Genomic DNA, 14,457 nt, shown 5'->3' on the forward strand with positions numbered 1-14,457 from the left:
CCTTGGCTCAGGGTTGCAGAGACAGAAGGACAGAGGCCAAAGGCAAGAGGGAACACTGTGGAGCTGCTCCACAGACCCCAGAGGCGGGTGCCAGGCATGGCCCAAGCCCGACTCAGCCGAGCTCTGCCCCCACCCCACACCCTAGGGATGCCCGTGGACGTGAACTCGGCCGCCTTCCGCCTGTGGCAGATCCTCAACGGCACCAGCTTCCACGGTTGCATCCGAAATCTGTACATCAACAACGAGCTGCAGGACTTCACCAAGACACAGATGAAGCCGGGCGTGGTGCCCGGCTGTGAACCCTGCCGCAAGCTCTACTGCCTGCACGGCATCTGCCAGCCCAATGCCACCCCGGGGCCCATGTGCCACTGCGAGGCCGGCTGGGGGGGCCTGCACTGCGACCAGCCAGCCGATGGCCCCTGCCACGCCCACAAGTGAGCCTGGGATCGCTGAGGGAGCCCCGCCCCCACAGGTCTCCTTCCCCACGGCCAGGCCTGCCCCAAACTAGTCTTCAAACCCCTAAATTGGAACATGTGGTCCAACACAGGGTTTTGCTCCTTTTACCTGGTTTTCAGTTTTTATTAACAGGAAAAGGTCCATAGGGACAAACAGAATCACATTTCACCCCCTTTGTTTAAACCTTGGGAACAGAGTAACGTTCCGTGAAGCCAAGGCGGGGCGGTGTGGGCTACCTTGGGTGGCCTTGGATCGGCCGTCCTCACAGTGCCTTTTCTCTGTCCCTCCAGGTGCGTCCACGGGAAATGCGTGCCCCTCGATGCGCTCTCCTACAGCTGCCAGTGCCAGGATGGGTACTCGGGGGCCCTGTGCAACCAGGCCGGGCCACCAGCAGAGCCCTGCGGGGGCCTGCAGTGCCTGCACGGCCACTGCCAGGCCTCGGCCACCATGGGGGCACACTGTGTGTGTGACCCTGGCTTTTCAGGCGAGCTGTGTGAGCAAGGTCAGGGCCCCCCTCCTGATGTGCCCTCCCCGGGGGCCCCCCACAACCTGCTTTAGTGACTTAACTCCTCCTCCCAACCTCAGCAGCCTCTCTGTGTCCCCCCAACATGCCTCAGGGTGTTGGGCTTTTGGCGTCCCCCCGCCCCTCTGGGCACTGAGCCCCGCCCTCCCCAGCTGCCCTGGCCCAGCTGCCCTGGCTCCCTTACCCGGGTGTGTGCTTTGTCTGGCTGGGTCGCTCCTTACAGAAGAGACCACCCAGGGTAACAGCTCCTGGCTAAACCTGCACATCTTGGCCCCCTCACCGCGGGAGCTGGGTGCAGCAGGAAGTCCGAGGGTTGGGGACTCCTCGCAGGCCCTCCCTGGCCTACTTGACCAAGATGCTTCTGCGGGAATCGAGACTGCTAAGGCTGGCCAGGGAGAAGCAGAGAAGCCAGAACTCAGGCACCCTAAGGGTCCCCTAGGCCATACCCTCCCCAGCACGAGTTCCTTCCGGGCCTCCAGCCTCTTCTTGCCACTCTAGCAACGAGAGCCACCTCCCCGGGCAGCCCAGTATGTCCTAGAGGGCCCTGGCAGCAAGGAGGGTCCTCCTTCCCACTGACCGGACCGTGGGCCTCAGAGGACGCGTGTGCATGACGGCGGGCGGCGGGAGGATGCGGGGCCGGGGGCTGTGAGGGCCAGAGGACCCGCCCGAGGATGCTGCCCTCCTCCTCCTCCTCCTCCTCCTGCTCCTCCTTCCTCCTTGGGGGCAGCAGCTGGCCGGTGGCTGTGCCCTGAGGCTTTCTCTTGGTGTCTGTCCCATCCAGAGTCCGAGTGCCGGGGGGACCCTGTCCGGGACTTTCACCAGGTCCAGAGGGGCTATGCCATCTGCCAGACCACGCGCCCGCTGTCGTGGGTGGAGTGCCGGGGCTCGTGCCCGGGCCAGGGCTGCTGCCAGGGCCTTCGGCTGAAGCGGAGGAAGTTCACCTTTGAGTGCAGCGACGGGACCTCCTTTGCCGAGGACGTGGAGAAGCCCACCAAGTGTGGCTGTGCCCTCTGCGCGTAGCCGCGTGTGGACCGGGTGGGGCGAGGGCGGGCGAGGGGGGCTGGACCAGCGGCGGCAGCGGAGACGGTGGCGGCAGCTGGGCTGGGGGTGCAGGCCATCGCCAGGACGGCTCCTGGCAGCTGGGCCCTCTAGGGCGGGTGGTGCCAGAGAGGCCTTTGGAAAGCAAATCGCGCCGCAGCTGGGGACAGAGGGTGGGCGAGGCCCGAGCTGCGGGCTGCCCTCTCCGGAAGTGCCTTTCACAGAGAGGCGCTTAATAAATATTTGTTGAATGAATGTGTGTGTGAGGTCAGGCCAAGAAGTTCAGAGTGGTGACACCCCTCTTTGCTACCTGGGTCTGAAGAAGGGGACCGACCCCTCCCCTAACCAGCCCTTCCCTCTGGCCTGTGGCTCAGGCTGGCCTGGAGCTGGGTCCCCAGCCCCTGAAGCCCCTTCCCTGTCTACAGATAACTTGGAAGTACTCTTACCCCCGGGGCAGCCAGCCTGGCTCATTCCACTGCCATTGCATCTGTGGGCGGCAGGCCAGGCTGTGAGGGGAAGGGCCTCCTCCTGCTGGCCAGGAAGGGACTGTCCCCTGCCCCCTGGGCTGACTGGCAGTACTGCAGCAACCAGCTGGGAAGGAGGCTAGGGGTGGAGGTGGCTCTTAGGACCAGGCCTCGGCATCCTAAAGTTACAGGATGGGCGCTGTAGCTGCAAGGAGGGGCTTACGTGCAGGGAACAGCCACGGGGGCTGCTTGGGCACAGACCCCCAGCAGGGCAGGGGCTCTTGGCTCCAGCTGAATAAACATCACCAGCCTCCAGACACTAGCCACAGAGGGCCATTGGGCCTGGGCTTCCCAGCCACCAGCAAGCCACAAGCTGTCAGTGAGCCACTGGCAGAGGGACAGGGTGTGGGGGCTTGGGTTAGGCTACTTGATGGGTCCAGAGCCCTTTGCAGGCCTGTGGGGAGCTGTGGGAGGGACGGTGGGCCAGGAGTTAGGACGTGGCCACTGGCTCTGTCACTCTAGGGACACTTTTCCCCTGGCCCTCGGGCTCCCGTGCTGTAAACTGGGGAGGTGGCGACTAAAGGCGCAGGGCAGACTCTCCCACTGCACTGTCGGAAGGAGGCGGGGGTAGGAGACCCGTTTTCACTGATCACATCAGCAAGTATTTAGTGCCTAACCCGGGGCTGGGCACCATGGTGATCCACCCTGATGGACAGAGCTGAACTAACCCCGGAGCATCGCAGGAGCGGCCAGGACGCCTGGGAGAGAGCTGAGCCGGGCAGGGGCTCCGGCCACAGACCCCGGCCCAGGCTCCAGCACCCACGCTCCGTGCTAGTGATGAAGGACTCGGTGTTACATGACCGTCTGAACACGGGCCTTCTCGTCCATACAGAGTGGAAACGTAGAAAGATGACTTTTGAGCCCAAGTAGTGAGTTGGCTGAAGGGAGGAAAAGTCACACTCTTTTTTCCCAGATGTCTTTCCAACAGCGTGAGCCCCTAGGGAGCCCGGGGGGAAGGGAGGTGCACGTGTCCATTCCCTGGGTCCTCCACCTGCAACCCGAAGGCAGGGCTGGGGGTGTGTCGGGCGGGCTGGAGGGGTTGTGTCTGCGCTCCACCCCGTGGGCAGCGGGCAGCCCTGGTGCTGCTTAGCGGAGGGCTTGCTCTCCCGCGCACAGGGGCCGGCGGGTTCCGTCACACCAGGACTCAAGCCACAACTGAATCTTGGCATCCCTGTGACTGGCAGCGGGCCCCGCCCTGCCTGCCTGGGGAAGGGTCCTCTTGGTGGGATGTGCCCCTCACCCGGGGACTGGGCTATGTTTTCCAGTAGCTCTGAGCAAGGCCACGGTACCCACCCCCAGGGGACTGAGCAGCTGGGTTGCCCTGCACAACGTCCCTCTCACGTGCGCATTTCTGGGCCTCTGTGGGACCCCGGAGAGCAACCGCACCACGCTGAACAGGGCAGCAAAGCTCAAAGGCAGCCAGCTTGTCCCTTCCCTGGAAGGAACGTGTCCTGGGACTCACCTATCCTGAGAAAGGTGGCTTCCAAGGCCACCACTGTTCTGGCAAGGGCCAGAACCTTCTTCCAGGGCCACCACTGACTGTTAAGAGGCCTCTTCCCCCTCGGAAGGTGGAAAGGGCACTGCAGCTGGCGATGCCCATGCCCTTTGGCACCATGGGGATGGGTGAGAGGCTGGCGGGTGTGTTCCCAGGGAGCACGTGAGCTCAGGGCCACCCCAGCCGCCAGCCCAGCACAGCAGCACCGCTCCCCAGTGGAGGCGGGTGATGGGACCCGCCGAAGGGTGAGGTGAGAGCCGTGTGCCCAGGGCCAACCTTCCCTCGAACGTGGCCACCAGCCGGCAAGTCGCCAAGGACCTGAGCCATCAGTCAAGTGGCCTGTTCGCATTCAGGCCAAGTCCCGGAGGACGGCTCTCTCTCGTGACGCCGTCCCTCTGGGAAATGCTCTCCACCTCCTGCCCGCCATGGCGAAGACCCTCGGCTCGCTCTGCGCCTGCCGCTGCTGAAGGGACACAGCAGGGCACGGCCCACGGGAGCTGCTGCTTGGGCAGCGTCACTGGCGGCAGCACCGGGCTCCCCGCCAAGGTGTCGGGGAGTGGAAAAGGCCGGACTTCGTCTCCTCTTTGCCTGCTGTTAGCCTAACCGCGAAAGTGTCTCTTTATACAGAATACTTACAGATTCTAATATATATTTGTATTTCATTTTGTTATAGTATTTTTATATGTTAAAGTCAACATCCAGTGTCTCCTTTTGATTTTCAGATGCTCTGTGGTTGTGACATGCTCTGTTTGGGGTTTCTGTAATCTCGTTTGGATGGACTCTTGTAGAGACTGGTTTAGCACAGGCTCGTGAGGGAGCTACACCCGCCCTTTCCCTAGACGTATGGTTTCAGGATATGTCGATATTGTCTGTTGTCTTCCATGTGAACATGACATCGATTCACTCAGATCCTGCCTTGATGGTCTCTTTTTCTTCGCCGAGGTGAGCCAGCATTTCCCTCCCAGGGCACAAGGGCTTGCGGGGCCGACCACGCCCTGGCCACAGGCAAAGGCTGGCTCCAAGAGGCAGCACCATGGGACATCTTCCCTGGAACTCTCTGCTCATCCCAAAGTGGCAAAGGAGGCCCCTCTCCATTCCTCCTGAAGAAGGAAGGGGCTCCGGGGCCTGGCAGTGTGAGGCAGAGCTGGGCGGCCGCTCTCTCCCCTCCCCCAAGTGTCTGACATGACACTGACGTTCTGTGAGCTTGTCCACAAGCCACACCCATACTGAACCCAGCACTGACGGTTCTGGAGCATCAGGGCAACAGACTAGAAAACAGTGTGGCTTCTCAGATGTCCTGCAAGGCTGACTTTCCTGTCTCTAGGACAGTGGTTTTTAGGGATCAGTGGAGACAGGAGGAGAACACGCTTCCGCAGTGGTTCTATCACCATTTCAGACTAGGAAATTGCAATGGTTTTGTAGGATGCAAGATCTGCGTGTCAGGTGAGGCCAGGCCCTGGCAGACAGGCTGGGCAAGGTCCCTGCTAGTAAAGGGACATGACTGGCTCTCCTCTGATGCCAGGACCATGGACTGATGTGCCACTGGAACACGGGGCCAGGGCGACAATCACACACGCCACACCTTATCAGCACATGGGTCACCTTGACAGTGCCAGTGCCTTCAAAACAATTAGGGATTGTGGAGGAAATGTAATGAACAGGATGCGACAGAGAGAATGGGTTCAAATAGTGCTGTAAGCTCATGTCCCTGGAGTGGCCAGTACGTTACCTGCCAGTCAGGTGGGCACACGCCCCAGGCCCATCACAGGATTGCCACTTCCGATATGGCAGCAGGTACACAGACAAATTTCCTGACTGTAAAGAAAAAGTGACACATGGGAACTGACACAGGGACTGTGGTGACCTAAAGGTCACATTTTCTAATCTGGGTGCCAGCTGATTCTTACCATGAGCTGATGTGGTCAGATCTTCATCTTTTTTAATGTAAACAAATCTCACAGTTTTAAAGCATTTTTTTTAAACACTGGGCTAAAGGAAACACCTGTGGGCCACCAGTATGTAACTTCTGAGTTAAAGTAAAATCAGTGGCAAATTTCACTGTAAAAACAAAATCTTCAACAAAGAGAAACAGCAAAGCAAAACCCCCAACCCAACAAAACTCTAAATATATACCTGCATTAGTATACGTGTGTGTATGTACATGCAGGTATGAAGGAGAGCCGCAGGGAGGGAACGGGCACAGCACATGCTGGGGCAGCCGCCACTTGCCTCAGGATGGATGCGGAGGGAGGGAGGTCTGCTGTAACAACACAAACTCCTCACCTGAACACGCCGATCCCCCAGATTCACATCCAGAACGGCGGCCCGACAGCTGCAGGACGCAGTTCCGTGCAATGCTGGCCTCTGTCACGCGAGCTTGTTAGTGAAATCACAGCTCATCCCAGCTATCACTGGCCCACTGCTTCCTTAAATTGATCCACCTCAAGCAGAGTTGAAAGAATATAAGGAAACAGGCCACGGGGTAGCAAATGTCAGGGGCTTTATGCCACACTCCAGCAGGGGCCACAGAGAGCTGGGCTTGCCTGAGGCCGGGAGCTGGAACCGCACTGCTCCCTACACCTCGGGACGGGACACGGGCACCTGCCAACCCTGCCCTGGAACTCCCCACGCGTCCTCCATTGTGTTTTCTTGTTCCTGAAGCTGGGCGTAACTCACAAAGTGATTTATGATTTAGGTTGGAAAGCAATAATGTTTGTTTAAGCCCCAGCACCTGGCTGGGACAGAAGCGTTGCTTTATGGTTCCTTCTGGCAACTCATCAGCTTTGCACAGGCTGTGAGGTGAATGTCTGGCTCCCGTGCGTTCTGTGCCCTCCCCAGTGATCACGCACACACACACGCTTTCGTATCAAAGAAGTTTAATATGCTGCAATAAAATAAGCGCCTTGGAAAAGCTCATGGAATAGATGTCAACGCTAGAGAATCCCCTCCCACACCTCCTCTGGCTCCACATCCCATCCCTCAAAACCAAACAGGAGAATCTGAAACGACACAGGAAATCCTTCCAAGCTTGGATTTCAGCGAGGGCCCCTTTACCAATAACACAGTTTCCTACATGGACCAATAGGAAAGTAAAACACAGAAGCACAAAAAGTCTACAGGATTCAATATTTAAGAGACTTGGTACATATTCAAAGTTAAAATAACTCCAACTTTTATAGCTATACATTATTGTTTTAAAGCAACTTAATATATCTTTAAATTTCATATATACACTCTCAAAGGTTCTTCAGGTGAGGTATGTAAACATTGTCTAATGAAAAATTTTCAATGTTTCAAACCAACAAATTCACAGCATACATTGAATTTTCATCCATTAAAGACACAGTATATTCCTACACTCGCTAACATAGTGGAGATCCAGGCCCAAGAGATACACACTGATCTTCCGGGTCACCATCTGCAGAACTTCTCATGTCACTGCTCTCGGAAAGACCACCTGCACGCAGGCCAGGGGCACAGACTTGGTACCAGGAGCGGGGCTAGGGCCTCCCAGAGGCCCCTGTCCTTGGCGTCTGGATCACTAGCTAAGACTCACAAGACAGCAAAAAGGAGCACATCTGAACAACTACGAGATTGACCTCGGCAATGACAACACTGGGAGGAACCAGAAAGACTTTTAAAGGAACGGTAGAGATTCATGTTAGAGCTCCCTGAATCCACAGCTGGATCAGCAGCCCCTGCCCTAAATGCGTTCAGAAGGGTCGTGGCCTAAAAAAGAATAAAAATCCAACATGGCACCTGAGCTTCAGTTAAATTGCAAGGGCCTCCTATGACTCCCTGGCCCCTCAAAGGCATTAACTCTAGCCTAAATTAGGACCCTGGGCTGTGCTTTTCATACAGGTTGGGGTTGAATTTCTTAATACCATAATGTATATGGGAAAATAATGCCATGAGTTCACAAAGATGACCAATGCTTCCACACAGACATTGGCCAATGACCTTGGAGGAGCTCAATTTTGAAAACTACTTGTTCCCTGAGGGTAAACAGCAGGCTTCTATTGAGATTAAGTGAGGCTAATAAGGGGATTTTTAATACAAGGACTTGGGGAGCCTCAGGCCAGAATTCTATTTTACCCCCACATAATATACAATGCCCCTCCCCCACCCCACTACAAGAAGTAGTCACCTCCCCAATGATACAATATAGGTCAATTTCTTTCCTCTTGCTTGCTTTTGGGCTCAGCAATGGAAAGTTGCATCCTAATGCACCCACTTCAATCTAAAAAAACACTAGTGAAAAATTCCAAACACCATCATAAATACAAAAGAGAAGACATATTCCAAAAGTCTAAAAAACTACATTACTTCTATTAATGGTTATCTGGGTGTGGGGTATTTATTTTTCACAAAGTTTAGGACGGTCACAAGGAGAGGCTGCTAAACAGCTTTAGAAATCTGTTGAACTAGACACGCTGGGAGAATGGAAGAGTGACTGCCATCTTTATACTGACCTAAATGGTTTAACCCCAGACACAAAGGGGGTTTTAGGCATTTTAAGTCCAGACACAGGGGAGGCTTACAGGAAATGGGCTAGCTTTTAAAGGTAGGTCAAATATAGCCAAAGGGCATTTAACTGGCCACTTAAATTTCTAATGTAAAAAGTTCTTACACTTACTCTATAGCCAAATGAGCATTGCCTCTAGTTGACTCTGAAAACCCTACCAATTCATGGAAAATTGCTAATTTTTCATTCTATATGCCCAATTTTGATGTGTCTAGTGCTGGTAGATTTCGCATCTATTGCTAGAGTTCTATGACGTGAAGGAGCGTGCAGATAAACAGAAGCAAAAATTCAAGTACAGCAACCTCTCCAGCAAAGGCAAGAGGTCTTAGCAAGAGCTGTTCTACCCCCACCCTATCCTCTGAGACAAGGGCCAATGTGGGCCCAGAATAAATGTAATCATCTAGGATCTTATTGCTTATGGGCAACATATCAGAAAGAACACCTGGAAATCTGCTCTGCAGATCTGGGTACTGACCACTGACCAGTTTATCATACATCTGTATATATATATAATATATAACATAACCAGATGAGAAGAGGGGGCAGTTAAAGCTTAGATTTGATGTAACATTACAGATCAAACACCCCAAACAGCTCTCAACCTGCTGGTTTTTGTTCTTTCTCCATGTGTGAACTGTGTTATGAAAGGAAGTCCACTGCTCAAAATATATTCTTCTACAATACTACAATGCAAACCAACATCACTCAGAACATGAATCTGTATACAGCACATGTAATAAATATTTTTAGAAAACTATTTACATTACTTCTTGTGAACATTTAGATGAGAGCAAAATTTATTAACATTTCTTCCTGCAAAGTTACAAAAGTTTTGACTGTCTAGTTCAGTGCTAAATTCCCTGGCACCTAGTTACCCATTCACATTTCACCTTAAAAGCAGATTTGCTTACAAATAATATCTTAGAAAACATTCTCCAGCATTACTCTTCAAGTGTCCTCATCATTTGTTTAGAAAAGACAAAGGAAGGCCATAAGGAAATATGCAAATTATGGTTCAAATGGGTGACAAAACCCTATGTGAGCCTAGTCCAAAGCTCCATGTAGTTCTGTAGTCCCAGAGTTGCAGTTTTCAGTCCAGCCAGCCAAGCACAATGAGGAACGTGACTCAGACACGGGTGCCCAGGAAGGAGGAACATAATCAGAGAGCACTGGTTCTGTTTCACCTAGGGGTGCTCTGAACTACAGGCCAGGACTCCTGAGAAGTAAAGCCGACCACATCTTAGAACAGACGGTCTCATTCTGTAATCACCAGTTACAGAGGCACCGGCCCACATCTGCACAGAGGCTTGCTGAGACAGGGAGAGAGGAGGAGGAAGAGGAGGAGGAGGAGGAGGAAGAAGAAGAGGAGGAGGAGGAGGAGGAGGAGGAAGAGGAGAGCTACTAGGGCACTCACGAATATCGTCAAGGTGCAGAAAACATGCTTATCTCCCATGGTTAATGCGAGTGCGAACAGGTGCCTTTCACAAAGGAGAGACTAGACACACACCTTAACACTTTCTTTAGGCAACCAGTGGTTTCTCCATATCTCACAGGTATGGATTTGGATTTCCTTGGGGCTACAACTAAGGCTCATTTCCCTGCACAGGCTGTTAGAGTGTACCAGCTGTGCTTGCAAGAAGTGGGCTGTGCGACGCAAGCCCTGATGCCATGCCTGGCACAGCCACACCTCCTATAGGAGTCCCACCTTGCTCTGGGACAGGGTGACAGTGGGACAATGCGCTCACTCACATCTGCCCAAATACAGCAAGGGTTTCAAGGCCACATCCTTTTGCCTTCACTGTGTTGTTTGGGGGCTGATTAGCTGAGCATGGTCGCTGGAAAGGATGGGTGGCTAGAAAGAACATTTTTTTTGAAAGCCCTTTTGACAGTTAATTTTCTTGTTAAAATAAATACTTTCTATAGAAGCATTTGAACAGGAAAATATCACTATTTACACAGTGAAATAAATTCCACAGTGGTGTGTATAAATATTATATATGTATCAAGAACCACAGTCACTAACACAGTCTCCAAGAACTATTTAGAATGCAGAGACCACTAGTGAAATCAATAACCTTAAGCTATAGTGGCTCTAAAAATAATCCCTACCTGTGGTATAAATATACAAAATTATGCAAATCTTGTTTGTATAGTTTCTTTCCCACAAACTAACTCCCAGATACTGCAGCTGTAGCTACAAGACAAATATGAGGTGCAGATCATAGAAAACTGGGGTGAAAAGCTGATAAATTGAACAGCATTTGGACCCAAATGGCTAAATACCGGGAGAAGTAAGATACAGAGTTTGGAAGAGAAAAATGCTTCTAACGTGACATACGTGTTTTCAGGGAAGTGCTTGGGAGGAGGGGGGCCGTCCCAGAGAAGATGCCTCCTGGAAGGGAGCTGGTGGCAGAAGGGAAGAGTTAGGGAAGGTACCAAGGATGGCTCCTCAAAATGAGCAGGGGACGCAGGACAGTCCTTAACTGGCTCGGTGTGAAGCTGCTGGTGCTGACAAGGTGCCACCGCCATGCTGGTGTGTTTAAGACAACATGGGGACTGGACTTGAGGTTCAAACAGGCAAAGGCCAGCCATTTATGTTCACAAGCAATGACCAGGGCTTAGAGAGCGATAAACTTGCAAATATACTAGATACAAAAGAGAAGTGAAGGGCTCTTGGGGTAAAAAACTAACACACCCTGTGCTTTTGGGGAGAGGCACTCACTATTCTAAGCTTTAAGTTCACTAGTAAGTCACGTGTGTTGGGCACTGCTGTAGTGGAATGTCTCTCCACCAGAGTCGAGTTCACTCTGATTCATAAAAAATGAGGATGACTATACTTTTAGTTTAAAGGACTTTGTACTTTTGGTTTTAATTACATATCCTAGTAAGTATAATCACATGCACACAATTCATCAGCAGTCAATCAGCAAAGGAGGAGATATATTTTTTAAACGAACAAGCGTTACTCAGGAATGATGTGCAACAGCAGCTGTGCACTGAGATGAGCAGGCAAGACACTCTAAAATTTAGAATGCTTGCAATGCTGAACCACGTGAACAAAAAGATCCGTGCCTAACTGTCCACACCATTTGATTTTGAATGACTACTGCAAGGATCAGTAAACTTTTTCTGCAAAGGGTCAGGTAGTAAATATTTTAGGTTGCGTGGGCCACATAAGGTCTCTGTTAATTTTATTTTAGTTTTTTACGTAAGCCTTTTAGAAAAGGTAAATCCACTAATCCAACCCCTGGCATATTATAATATCATGAGTACCTGGTTATTTTTTTAAAAATAGGCAATCTATGCTTCCATGAGGCTTGCACACTGAGCACCTATGTTACATGGGATGGTCCCAGTCTGGTGCGAAAGCCGTGTGTTGTATGTGTCGGGCAGCATGACTGCACAACTGCCCCTTTGACGGTGGAGCAAACGACGTTTCCTGAGCTCTGAGCATCAACCACCAAGGCTCTGGGAAAAGGAAGCATCAGACAGACAGGAGGCAATGGAAGGAACTGGCCATCCTTGCTACAATACCAAGGGCAAAAGCCTGAGTAAGGACACCATTCATAAAGTGCCCAGGGTGGGTCCCAGGGCCCCAGGACAGCACAGCAAAGCCCTGAGAGCTCTGGGTTTCTGCCCGAGTACGCTTATCTCTAAAGGAAGGAGGTCAGACCATTACATCGTCTAATCTGTCCGTTGTAGGATACAGGACTCTGTTCTGATGTTTCAAGGGATAAATGATACTGCAGGCTGTCTCAAAAGGCTTCCCATAATTCTGCTTGTTTTAAATACCTTTTATTTTTTTCCCCTGAAAAGGACTTGAGAGCAAGCATGGGAAGAATACTTACTGCTAAGCTATGAAGACTGCCTTGCCCATGTGATATACATAGACACGATTTCATACTTTAAAAATTTCCAGTATTTTAATGGCTATTAAGCCATATTAAGACATACAAGTAATATCTAGGAATTCAAAATAATTACCTGTTTCAAAACAAGTGAAACAATCAGTGCTTTGGGGCCAATGACAGACATTTTTTCACTGACATGACATTCAACTTCATTTTGAAAAACAGCATAGAAACTTATCTTTGAGTTTTGGGTAGGGGGAAGATTGATACCTTGGAAGTTGACTGGATTTGATCTAAAGATATAATCCAGAACTTCTCAGCCACACTCAGGTCATAATGTGTTCCAATTTTTATCATTCTCTCTAAAGCACTTCAAAAGCCTCTATTTTTTATTTGTTGGCTTACTGAAATAAAATTATTTTCAAAGTATATGACTGAAAAGATATCAGTGCCAACACAGTTTTATTTTCCTAAAAGCCAACCAAAAATATTATATAAGAATAAATGATGCTTTGGGTTTGCAACCAGACTTTGCTTCCACCCTGTGAAAAGACATTTTCCATATCTAAATGTGATGTTCAGAGGACTAAAAGTCCAACCAAAGTAGTCTCAACTAATTTTAACAGAAAAAAGTCTTGCTTATTCTAATAAACAAGCAGTGAAACCAGGCTCAGTTCTGATTAAAAGCTATGTGAGTGACAGCCCTAGCCACATAACTTTAGAAGTCTGAGCCCCTATCTGCTCACGGGTTCTGGCTCTACAGGCTAAGGTGGCCTCATTCTGGCTACTGTGATGGGTGATTGAAGGAAGATGCAATGCTAAGGTAGTGCAAGTGTAAGGGATGGTAGTCCATGTGCTACTTCAGTATAACATGTCTCCTTTGTAGCAAGAGGAAATAAAGCAATGTAAAAAAAAAGAACAAAATTGGAACAAAGAGGAAGCGGAAGAGGACAGAGTTTAGAAAAAGAAATAGAAAAAGAAAAAGCAGAGAAGATTTATTCCTGAAAGAGGATTATTTTCTTAAGCAGGGACCAGCAGACTTTTAGGTCCAGATAGTAAATATTTTAGGCTTTGTGGGCCAACTACTCAACTCTCAACTCAGCCCTTGTAGCGTGAAAGCAGCCATAGACGATACATAAGCAAATGGGTGTGGCTATATTTCAATAAAATTTTATTTACACAAACAAGTGACCAGCCCACAGTTTGCAGACCCTTGATAGATTATCTGGAAGCCAAAAGGGAGCCTACAGAGGCTGACCTCAAACTAAAAGGAGCCGGTGTGTCTCCCTGGGCCACTGGCCAGCACCTTGAATATTCCAGCCCAGTCCTGGGTGTTGTGACAAGACCCAGACTTGCTGATGGCAACACTATAGTATCTCCAACTTGCATCACAGAGCACATTATCTTTTCCTACTTGACTTGTAGGTCCACTAATCAATAGGAATGCTGGCCATAAATGAGTGACAGCTTCCACTCTCACCACAGAATCTACCATAAAGCAGGCAGAAAAGAGGCCAAACCTCAATACAGAGTTAACTGTCTTTAAGCAATGCCTTCTACTGATGCCCTATCTGAACAGTGAGAAACCTGCCTGCACAGTATGTGATGCACAGAGGATCCCATTAGAAAGCACCACGTATGTGAAGGGATGACTTGGTGCACCTCTTCTATCCATGCTATTATAGGTATGAAAACCACAGCTGAAGATTACTGTTTGAGACAGGCTACAACAAAGTCTTTAATAAGGAATCCAAGGGGCTAGCGACTGCTGATTAACAGACTTGAATAACATTCCTATACAGGCAGCCTCAGGAGCAGAAGAAAGGTACGTGGCCTTCCAGCTACACTGCGAGATTGCTACACATCTGAGCAAGTGCCAGGGGTGAGGCTCAGAACCCCAAATGACGGAGTGGTCTCTGTATTGTCTCCCACACCCACAGAGCATCATGGGATAGAACATCAGTCTCCTGAAGAGGCCCAGCTCCGGGGAAGCTATGATAACAATTCAGTGATTGCTTCCCAGGCATCTTCTAGCTCCCTGAAAC

At 50.7% G+C, this 14,457-nt stretch overlaps 1 protein-coding gene across 1 annotated transcript in view; it reads left to right on the forward strand.

The window, feature by feature from the left end:
* The window catches only part of SLIT1 (slit guidance ligand 1), a 163,338-nt gene extending 157,866 nt beyond the window's left edge, over positions 1 to 5,472 (forward strand). The window contains exons 35-37 of the mRNA XM_012767462.2: positions 146 to 434; positions 747 to 958; positions 1,761 to 5,472. Coding sequence (XP_012622916.1) covers positions 146 to 434; positions 747 to 958; positions 1,761 to 1,999 — 740 coding nt within the window. The 3' untranslated portion in view covers positions 2,000 to 5,472. The remainder of the gene's footprint in view (positions 1 to 145; positions 435 to 746; positions 959 to 1,760) is intronic.
* Positions 5,473 to 14,457: the final 8,985 nt, after the last annotated feature.

Source organism: Microcebus murinus, chromosome 14 (assembly GCF_040939455.1).
Source record: "Microcebus murinus isolate Inina chromosome 14, M.murinus_Inina_mat1.0, whole genome shotgun sequence".
Classification (NCBI taxonomy): domain Eukaryota; kingdom Metazoa; phylum Chordata; class Mammalia; order Primates; family Cheirogaleidae; genus Microcebus; species Microcebus murinus.